The following is a 12,068-nucleotide window of genomic DNA, read 5'->3' as shown; positions in this document are numbered from 1 at the left end:
GAGATAAATAAGAGCACTGTATCGTAATAAAAGGGACAATCAACAAGAATACCTAACAACTGTAAATATTTATACTATCAACATGGGTGCACCAAATATATAAAATAAGTCATAACACACTTATGGAACTAATTTAATAACAAAATAATAGTAGGGATTATAATACCTCACATCAATGGAGATATCATCCCTAGATAGATAGATAGATATGACAGATAGATGATAGATAATCGGCCATAAAAAAGAATTATTCAGTCATAAATTTAAAAAATAGTTTTGTCATTTGTAACAACATGGGTAGTTCCTGAGAGCATTTTTCTAAACAAAATAAGTCAAAGACAAATACCATATGATCTTACTCATATGTGGAATTTAATAAACAAAACAAATAAGCAAAGGGGAAAAGATAGAGATAGAAAAAGAAACAAACTCAACTCTAGAGAACAAAGTGATGGTTTCTGGAATGATGTGGATGGGGCAATGGCTAAAACAGGGAATGGGGATTAAGGAGAGCACTTGAGATGAGCACTAGGTGTTGTAGGAAAGTGTGCAATTACTATGCTGCACATCTGACACTAGTATAATAGTGTGTCATTACACTCCTTCATTAATGTACAGCTGCCATCATGACTATGTGTAAGGCCAGTAAATTAACTGTATGTTATGTTATATTTACTTTCTCTCTTTTAAAGATTGTATTTATTTGAGAGAGTCAAAGAGCATGAGGAGGGGAAGAGCAGAGGTAGAGGGACAAGGAGATTCCAGGCTGAGCATGGAACCTGATGGGGGGCTGGACCCATGACCCTGAGATCATGACCGGAACTGAAATCAAGAGTCAGACATTGTTACTTTTAGTTCCATATTAATTTATTTGGTAATCATTTAATTGACTTATGAATCTATCAGGAATAAAAATAAGAAAAATCACATATAAAATAATCCCATCTTCCTATCCACCTCTCTGTAGGAGGCTGTCTGTGTGAGAAGTATGTTCCTTCATTGACTCCATAAACACCCAGGAGACTCCATGGCTCCAAGTGGGGTCAGCCTAGTGGCCTACTCTAAAGTTGTTATCTCATGTAAGAAACAGGCCATACACTTTTCCTTTAACAGGCAGTGTGTTCTTGGGCCTTGAACAATGGGAATAAAATTTGCTAGGAACAGAGGGTATAATAGGTAAGGGGTTCAGAAAGGTAGCTTCCTCCCCCTTAACAAATGTTTCCTTTCACTCTATTTAATCAATCTGAAATAGACTATCTCTATTCTGTCTCTGACACTAGGATTTTTTTCTGCTGCACCCTGAGGAATGCCTGTCTGTCTCAGTGCCCCCACTCCTTTCCACACAGACAACTGTTTTCTGTTCCCTTCATTCCCCCCCCCCCCGCCCAGCTGTCCTCTGGAGACATGGAAGCCCATGTCACCCATCAAAGAGTAGGTATTTTCTCCTTCACAAGCCACATGATACAGAACTCCAACGTGGTAAGTGTCCTCCCTGCCTTTCCTTGGTCCTCCCACATCATTTATGACACTGGTCCTTACAAACTCTCAGCACCTTTGAAGTGAGTTTCTGGATTGAAGCACCACACCATGCTTCTGTCATTCTGGAAGCAGGGACATTGAGGCAAATACTCCAATGGTGTGATCAGTGGCTAGGCACCCATGAGGAGGGGCTTGTTGGTAGCCTCTGGGCAACAAGTGCACCCAGTGTGTTAAATGTGAAATAACGACAATGACCTTTCTGGAGTGATATGAAATTGGGAACATTTAGAGATGTTAGAGAAGAGCACCCGGGAGACATGAGGGGTGAGGTAAGTAACGGATGAGTAGGTCACAAACAAACTCAGACAGTGCAGCTATCGGTGAAACAGGATTCTCTGACAGAGATGCCCAATTTTACAAGAGAAGGAAAAGCAAAGAGGAATAGTCTAAAGAGAGCAAAGAAGTCTCCATGGAAGGATATTTTTATATGAAACTAGCTATTGGAAGACATCAAAGATGTTAGAAATGGGGGGAAGACTATTTATGCAGAAGAAAGGATGGATGTGCCAAAGGTGCAAGAAAAACAAAGTCATGTAAATATAAATACTTTAGTTTCAAAGGAAATGGGAACTAGAGATACAGAGATTGTATGTTGCTTGTTTGTTTGGCTAATTAATTGGCTATTGTATTATTTTTAATGTATATGGACTGGAATGTGCATACAGTGTAATCTAGCAGATTATTTCCATGCTCAAATCAGTGTTTCAGAAAGAATAAAGTAGACTAGACAAAAAGTGTATTCATTGGGGAGCAACTGGAGGCAGACATTTACTTGAATTACCTTTACAATGTTTTAATTCTTTGAAATTCTATATCCTAAAAGGATTTGTTATGCATTTTGAATAAAATACACTGGAATTATCCTAGATCCATTATCCCAAAAATGTATGACCCAATGGGAATGTTAAGGAGAGCAAGGACACATCACAGGGAAATATCTTGCTTTTTCCCTCCCCAAATTATTCTTTTAACATTTTGGGGAGTTATTTTTATTAATATCCACACATTACTATGATGAATAAATTGCCTGGCAGCTCACAGGTTTTGCTCCTGAACTCCTGAATTTATTTCCTGTACAGCTCTTCCAGAAAGAATCAAGATCATACATCATCACATACAGGTGCAACCCACAGGACAAAGGGGTGAGAAGAGCAGGATCTTCCAGTCCCAGAACTCTTCCATCATCTTTACCTGAAATTTACATCATTGGCCACACTCTTCTGACTTCAAGCAGAGCTGTGAAGTGTGTGGTCAGTGTGGATGGCACTGAACCCATACCAATCTAGACATTCTACTGAGAGAGGACAGAATAGATGTTTAGAGTCACCATGACGACACATGGAATGTAGCACCATTAGGAGGTATAACCCAAGGTAGGGTATTTATGTAGGGGGAGAAGGTAGGAGATGGTGACTTTTATATAGAGGAGTGAAGAGATAAAGGAAATTTAAGATAACTTTTTTTTTTTCAAGATTTCTGGCTTGGGCTGTTTGTAAATGGTGGTACCAATGATGGCCCACGTTTCAGGAGACTTTGGGAGTTCACTGTTGGGCATGATGAATTTGGTGTCACTGAAACAATACTCACAGGACTTCCTTAGACTAACATGACAGCAGCAACAAATAGAAGGTAGCCATTAAATGATTCTTTGGTGTATGATTCAGTCTCCTGAAAGGTCAAAAAATAGCTAGTTCATTATAGTGTCAAATGGCTAGTATAGAATGCAATTGTGAACAGCCCAGCTCATTGACTTCATAATAAGGACTATCAGTTAGCTCTCTTACACACACCTGTCTGTGTGTATATGGGTGTGAAGCAGACTACACATTGTCATTCAACATACTGCATTTCCATTTTCCCCAGAGAGCCTCATGGACCAATGTCACCAGGCAGTGAGAACACAATATACCTTTGATTCACAACATCGAATTGTATTTCTTTACCTGGTTATATACTCTTTTTTAAATTTATTTTTTATTTGCAGCATAACAGTATTCATTATTTTTGCACCACACCCAGTGCTCCATGCAATCTGTGCCCTCTATAATACCCACCACCTGGTACCCCGACCTCCCACCCCCCGCCCCTTCAAAACCCTCAGATTGTTTTTCAGAGTCCATAGTTTCTCATGGTTCACCTCCCCTTCTAATTTCCCCCAACTCCCTTCTCCTCTCCTGAATACTACACCCTCTCTTTCTAAGATATAGTAGTTTAAATGCTTATTTAAAATATAAGGAAATAACTATAATAACAAAAATAATGATGAAGTTAAAAAAAAGAAATACTACTACAGTAATTTTAGAAATGATAATAATAAAATCAACAGTAATAATCATTGTCCTTGTATAACTACTAAGTTCTAAACTCTTATGTATGTTTGTGTGTGTGTACACAGATGTAGGCATGTGTGTACATACGTGTGTTTGTATGTATGTGTTATAATATGTTGCCTTATTTAACCTTCAAAACTTCGAGGCAAGTAATGCTATTGTCCTGGTTTCATAAAAATGCATTTCAGATAAAATTTTACATCTGAATGATATGCTATGTGATAATAAGACATAATATACAATATTTCAAATATACTCTATTTGCATTAAATTTTCTTATTTATCTCTTCAAATCATGGACACTTTTAGCTTATATTGCTACATTCTTGATATAATTATTTGGTTCAGCAGCATACCCATTCCTAGGAAAAGTCAAAGTGTCATACATCTAATGTGGTATGCATTTTCCATGTCAACTCCTTTACAGAAGCAATGATTTTATTCCATCCATATTTAGGGAAATCCATTGTCAGACCTCTGCCGCTTCTATGTAATTCCGTTACAATGAATTATCAGTAATGACCACTTAACAGGAATCAATTGTACACCATCCATGTAAGTCTGGTATTTGAAGAGAGTGTTTTTAATTGGTATATCAATTTGGCCATTGATATCATGGGTTTTTAGAATACATCCAAAAATAAAGGCAGCATTATATTTTAGTATAAAATATAAGTGTGTATATCAGAATATATTTTCCCAGGATTTCTGTATCAAACACTATTCAAAATAAATATTACTCAGGAAGAAATAATCTCTTGTAATTGTCATTTGTCTTACAATCAAAACTTTCATATAATGATGTAGTGTAGACGCATACAAATAATTGGATAAAGGTGAAGTCATACTGATATATTGAATAATTTCCTTATATTTAAATGTAAATTCCCTTCTACTTAAATTTAAAGAAATATTCTGAATGGTTTATTCATATCCTGAGATAATTGGCAGAAAAGTGAAAAGAATATTTTTGAAACTAGTCAAGTCAAATTTGTGCATGCATAATGCATTTTGAACATCTTGGCAAGTGTAAAATGGTAAAGATTATTTGAGTGTAGTGAATTCACTGGGTAAAGGGTATGAAGACCTTTCTTTTCCGTCCAAGGAAAATGTGGGATATGACTGTGTTTATAGCTAAATCCATGGTATCTAATGATGATAACATCTTCTGTAATTAGTCTCTTAACTTCTAGAGGTTAGGGAAGTATAACCTGTATGTTATATCTGTTTATTTACATTATCATTATTAGACAGAGAATATTTAATGTCAGGTAGAGAGAAGGAGACTATAACTTTATAAGACTACCACAGGTTTGGAAAAGTTTACAGGGTATGTAACATTTGTCTTCCCGCTTTCTTCTGTAGTGTTAGGAAGCTCACCACCAGTGCATAACTTTTTGGATTCAAGAACAGATTTCATTCAACATTCTGGATGGCACAGAAGGTATCCTTTTCTCTATCATTCTAGTATCATGGGAGGATATTTCAGTTGCCTGATTAATGGGTTGGGCAAAAATACATAAAAGATCATTGTAGAAGTTTGCTTGGGTAGCTTAGTTGGTTAAGCATCAGATTCTTGATCTCAGCTCAGATCTTGAACTCAGGGTCATGAATTCAATCCCTGTGTTGGGCTCCATGCTGGATGTAGAGCCTATTAAAAAATTTCTTGTAGAAACTTCAGGTTTCCCAGGGAAGTGGAAAGAAGATAGTAGAACAAAGAAGATGAAGTAGTCAATGAATTTTTTAGGGAATGCTTCTAATATATAAAGATAGAGTATAGACATTCTTGTGGATGAAAATGTAAACGTAATTGATGTATTGTGAAAATTTTGATATCAGAGTCCATAGTCAAAAATTTCTTTAACAATCATTTACTGAGAACATACAATAGGCCCGTAATTCCTAAGCAATGGGGTTCTGTAAAAAATAGAATACCAAACTTTTGTAGCAACATGAACGGAACTGGAAGAGATTATGCTGAGTGAAATAAGTCAAGCAGAGAGAGTCAATTATCATATGGTTTCACTTATTTGTGGAGCATAACAAATAGCATGGAGGACATGGGGAGATGGAGAGGAGAAGGGATTTGGGGGAAATTGGAAGGGGAGGTGAATCATGAGAGACTATGGACTCTGAAAAACAATCTGAGGGGTTTGAAGTGGCGGGTGGGTGGGAGGTTGGGGTACCAGGTGGTGGGTATTATAGAGGGCACGGATTGCATGGAGCACTGGGTGTGGTGAAAAAATAATGAATACTGTTATGCTGCAAATAAATAAATTTAATTAAAAAAAAGACATTACATATTTTTCTTTTTTTACAGATTTATTTACTTTAGAGAAAGAGACAGTTGGGGAAGGGGGACAGAGAGCGAGAGACTCTTAAGCAGACTCTCGAGAGACTCTTAAGCAGACTCTTTGTTGAGTGTAGAGCCTGACCCAGAGCTTGATCCCATAACTCTGATATCCAGACCTGAACCAAAACCAAGAGGTGGGCCTTTAACCAACTGTGCTCCCATACTTCTCAACACTAAAATTGAGAATGGTTTTTTCAGGGCAAACAAGTATAACAAAGGGAGTCACTAATGGAAAAAGGAAAACTAGAATGACAAAATTATGGGGAAAAGTGAGAAAAAGTCAACAACTTTGCATAATGATTATTGAATTGGAGTTGTCAGTAATATTCATAGACTTATTTTATTCATAGATTTTAGAGACTTATTTATGATCCACCAATTCATGGGAAGCATCGGTGCCCTTAAATCTTAATCTGTGTATACACCAAAATTTACTGAGCTGTAGGTCAAACAAGTCAAAAGAGCAAGAACTTCTTAAATATGTGTATATCCACAACTTCATTCAAAGGTTAATCTTTTAATATAGTGAAAATTATAGCAAAACAACATTCACATTCCAGACCATTAAAATAGAAAATAGAGGTTTATTTCATAATGAAGAATCATAATACCAACTAAAACAGAAAAATTCAAATTATTCATATTTAACCAGAGACATATTTGTACATTTGCTTCCCCAAAGGGAAAACCAAAACACGTTCATTCAAAATCATGAATAGTTCTTTTTTTGTATTTAAAGATTTTGTTTTTAAGTAATCTCTAAACCCAATATCTATACCCAATAAGTTGAACTTACAACCCTGAAATCAAGAGTTGCATGCTCTGTTTACTGAGGCTGGCAGGGGCCAAAGACTTAAGAATAGTTCTTAAAGATGGCAAGTAACTTGTTTTATATATTATTTCTTTTTCATAATCGGCACCTGTGTTTTCAAAATTGTACCACTATGTCTCTGTGTGTGCAACTATGTATGAGTGTATATTTATTTATTGAGGGATAGATCATACCTACTGAATCTGTGCACATAATAGTAGAGGGAACAGTTAAGTAGCCACTATCCACAACTAAAGAGCATCATTATTTAGAAACCATATGATTCCCTATATAAAGAAGTAATTAAATATAAGTCAATTTTGAGAAGTTACTAAAACTGGCCAAAATAAAACATATTTTTATTTTAACTGATACAATGTTCTTTTTCTTTTGCATTTAAATTCTGATACTTCAAATTACAAATACAGATTAACCTAGTTTTAGCATCTCATTAAATGTATAAATAATACATTTCATTTTCTCTAAGGTTAGCCAAATAAGAACTGAGACAGAATATTGAGTTCCATATCCTACTCATTTATTCATTTACTTAAAATATATCATTGAGCAACTACTATGTACAAAGCATTGTTCAGCCACTCAGCTTATACAGAGGCCAAAATAATGATCTCACATTTGGAAGTTTAAGTTCTGGTGTGTTAGGATGACAATAAACAACAAATATAATTCATATATTTATTTAATATGTTATAGATGAAAAGTGATTTGCAAAACACATCAAAGGACAGCACCACTGAACACTAAATCAAAACTAATGATGTACTATATATTGGCAAATTGAACATAATAAAAAAAAGTAAAAGAAGAGTATGACCACATTAACAACAATAAGGAGAAATAGGCAAATTGGGGTACACAGGGCAAGAGAGGGTACTAAGATTTTAAGTGCACTGTTTGAGGGTACACCACATTTAAAAGGTGACTTTGACAAAAGACTGAACTCAATTTAAAAATATGGAATTGATTGAATTTAAAATAAAATAAAATTTAATTAAAATTTAATTAAAGATTTTTAATGCAATTTAAAAAAAAGAACATGGAATTAAGATCCTGAGGCTACACGAAGCTAGCAACTTACTGAACAGACCAAATATGGTCAATTTATTCAAACAAATAAATTCCCAGATTGTAAAACAAGCCCATTTCAAAAGCTGGTTGAGAGTCTACTGATTTTGACTGCAAGGGAGTTGGGGTAAATTGGAAGGGGAGGTGAATCATGAGAGACTATGGACTCTGAAAAACAATCTGAGGGTTTTGAAGGAGCGAGGGGGTGGGAGGTTGGGGTACCAGGTGGTGGGTATTATAGAGGGCATAGATTGCATGGAGCACTGGGTATGGTGAAAAAAATAATGAATACTGTTTTTCTGAAAAAAAAATCAATTTAATTAAAAAAAACTGATAATGAAGAACTTATTCCAATTAGCATTTACTTCTCATATTTTGCCTACTTCATGGAGTTATTTGTTATGTGCTTAGGAAATGATCTCTTAGCTAAATAAAAGAAAATGTCATTGTTAAAATATATATATATATATATATATATATATATATATATATATATATATATATATATGCCTCACTCTCTTTTTATTATTCTAAATGTAATGTTTTCTAATATTATTTTAAATGTAAGTGAGTTTGAGATTTACACCACTGAATTTTAACTCTCTTTTTTTCTTTTTCCTATTTTAGGTGAAAGATTGGAATTCATGATGGGGCAAGAGAATCACAGTTTCACCAGTGATTTCATTCTCCTAGGACTCTTTTCTTCTTCCCAATCAAGTCTAGTTTTCTGCTCTCTTATAGTCATTATTTTTATTATGACTATTACGGAAAACACAATCATGATCCTCCTTATCCTTAGGGACTCAAGACTCCACACTCCAATGTATTTCCTGCTCAGCCATCTGTCTTTCATGGACATCTTGCATATTTCTAACATTGTTCCCAAAATGGTTGCTGACTTCCTGTCAGGCAGCAGAACTATTTCATTTGCAGGTTGTGGCTTCCAGGTATTTCTGTCCCTCACCCTCCTAGGTGGTGAGTGTCTTCTCCTGGCAGCAATGTCTTATGACCGCTATGTAGCCATCTGCCATCCACTACGCTATCCCATTCTTATGAATGACTATGTCCTCATTCTCATGGCTGGAGGGTCCTGGCTGGTTGGGACTGTCAACTCCATAGCCCACACAGCTTATGCCCTCCACTTTCCCTTCTGTGGCTCAAGAGCTATTGATCACTTTTTCTGTGAGGTCCCTGCCATGTTGAAGTTGTCCTGTGTGGACACAACCCTGTATGAACAAGGAGTTTATGTAAGTGGCTTAATTTTTCTCCTCGTCCCTTTCTCCCTAATCATTGCTTCTTATGTCCAAATCCTCCTCAGTGTTCTTCAAATGAAATCATCAGAAGCACGGAAAAAGTCATTTTCTACCTGTTCTTTCCACATGATTGTGGTCACAATGTACTATGGGCCATTTATTTTCACATACATGAGACCCAAATCATACCACACTCCAGGCCAGGACAAGTATTTGGCAATATTCTACACCATCCTCACACCCACACTGAACCCTATCATCTACAGCTTTAGGAATAAAGACGTTCTGGAGGCAATGAAAAATATGCTCAAAGGTAACTTTCTCCATTAAAGATAGTAAGAAAAATGCTTGAAGCCTATGTTTTCTATATTAATATTCAACACTTACAGGTTATTCATTATTTATGTATCTGGAAAGAAAATCAGTTTCTATCCATCAAGAGTAGAAAGTGGATTTTTCCAAACCCCTGATGATAATAAAATTTTTAAAGTATTTGTTTTATAAACACATACACCTAAAAAGGTACTATTCCCTCTCACAAAAAAATTATAAGAATTTATAAAAATTGACTTTTACAATACAATCACATTTTAAAGGATCTATCCTTATGACTTTTGTACCTTATGAAACAGTAAAATTATAATTCCAATGTTAAAACCAGTTATCAAAAATTCATAAAGAATCATGTGCAAAATGGGTGCAGGTATTCAAAAGGTAAGAATTCTAGTTGTGAGATACATAAGTTAAAAAGAATTCCTGCATGGTGAACAGCATGGTGACTGTAGTTAACAATGTTCTTTTGTATATAAGAAAGCAGCTAAAGATGTATGTTTTAGAAGTTCTCATAAAAAAATGAATTGTAGCTATGTGTGGTGATACATAATTAAACTTTTTTTGAAAATTAATTTACAATATATAGATACATCAAACTGTTATGCAGTACACCTAAGAACAGTAGAATTATATTAATTACATCTCAATAAAACAAATGTAAATTAATGCATTTTATTATTTAACAAATAATATTAATTGAATTTATATTATGCATATTTTTCAATATGTATTTTAATATATTAACACATTGTGTAATTCATGTAATATAATCCATACATTAAACACTATTTCATAAGGATAATATTTATTAAAAGTTATTTCATAAATAGCATTCAATTTCTATTAATATGAGTTCAAAATCATGGAAACACTTCATTATGAAGTCCACAATCCCTGTTTTCTTGCACACAAATGGAAGCAAGTATTGCATATAAGAATATCCATACATGAATTGCATCCTTGTCCTAGTACCCTGGGTCTTCTTATTGTGACTATCTGAGCGAGAGGGCTGCACTTCTGTACAGCAAAAGTGGTGTAAAGAGGGACCAAAAGCAGTCTAGCAGGCACAAACAATTTCTGGTTGCTCCCTTTCAAACTTAATGGGAAGCGAATTTGGGGAAAAAAGTGTCAGAATTACATTAAATCACAAACCAATACAACTACATGCATCACCCTGCAATCACCTGGGAATTTCTAAAAACAAACAGAAACTTTCAGAGCTCCACTTGAAATATCCATTGTTCTTTGAATAATTTGTTTTGAAACCTTTGTTATTGAAGTGAGAAATGCCTGTACATACACTTACATATACACATCAGTTATGGTACAATGAAAGTACTCTTCCTTTGCTAGAAACAAACACAAAATATTTAATAAGTGTATGTTAAAATTGTGTCTTATTTTATGTATGCCTATAGGTTTATATTTTGTAACTCTTTTAGCATTTTATTCTAAAAATTATTGCAAAGAAGCAAATATTTTTAACATTTATTTTAGTGTGAGATAGCAAGAGCTGGTTCAATGGGGGGAGGGTCAGAGGGAGAAGTAGAGAGAGATTTTTAAGCAGATTCCCCATTGAGTATGGAGGCAAAAGTGGGGTTCAATATCAGGGCCCTGAAATCATGACCTGAGACAAAATCAAGAGTCAGATCCTTATCCAACTGAGCTACCCAGCCACCTGCCAAATAAATGTTTCTATGCATAATTAATTCAAATGACTTTGTCAGTAATGAAACTAGACTACATTCAAATAGGTATCAAATTAATTAAATATTTATATTAAATGAATATCATATTTATACCATAAATTTTGCATACTGTGTCTTCTTTATCCATACATCCCTTCATTCACTGAAGGATACTTAGGTTTCTTCCATTATCTTGGCTCTTGTGAATAATATTACAACGAACATGGGAAGATTATGTCTTTGAGATCCTGTTTTTAATTTTGATATATAACCAGAATTGGGATTGCTGGATTACAATAAAGTACTAGCCCTTTTTAATTTTTTTAATTTTTTTCTTCTGCTGTGCAAAAGCATTTTAGTTGGATGTAGTCACACATTCATTTTTGTTTTCATTTTTGGGATTTTGATATTATATTCAAGAAACACTGCCAAAGACCAAAGCTTTTTGCTTCACTTTTCTTCTAGGAGTTTTATGGTTTTGGGTGGTATGTTTCAGTTTTTAACATATATTGAGTTAATTTTTGTGACTGGCATAATATGGAGGTCCAGTTTCTTTCTTCTACATGAAGCGATACGTTTTCTCAATACCATTTATCAAACATTTTTTCCATTCCCCTTTGAGTATTTTTGGAATCCTTGACCAATATTAGTTGATCACATATGTGAAGATTTATT

The 12,068-nt window shown here is 34.7% G+C and overlaps 1 protein-coding gene across 1 annotated transcript; it reads left to right on the top strand.

Annotated features, from left to right (window-relative positions):
* The first annotated feature begins 5,243 nt into the window (after positions 1-5,243).
* LOC101689428 (olfactory receptor 2AJ1-like) lies at positions 5,244-9,702 on the top strand. Its single transcript, XM_013050062.2, has 2 exons — positions 5,244-5,313; positions 8,747-9,702. The coding sequence occupies exon 2, from the start codon at positions 8,764-8,766 to the stop codon at positions 9,700-9,702; it is 939 nt and encodes a 312-aa protein (XP_012905516.1). The 5' UTR covers positions 5,244-5,313; positions 8,747-8,763.
* The last annotated feature ends 2,366 nt before the right edge of the window (positions 9,703-12,068 follow it).

This window comes from Mustela putorius, unplaced genomic scaffold (genome assembly GCF_011764305.1).
Source record: "Mustela putorius furo isolate JIRA1106 unplaced genomic scaffold, ASM1176430v1.1 tig00001009_pilon_pilon_pilon, whole genome shotgun sequence".
Classification (NCBI taxonomy): domain Eukaryota; kingdom Metazoa; phylum Chordata; class Mammalia; order Carnivora; family Mustelidae; genus Mustela; species Mustela putorius.
Note: the sequence above shows the minus strand (reverse complement) of the source record. Positions and strands in the feature narration are given on the sequence as shown.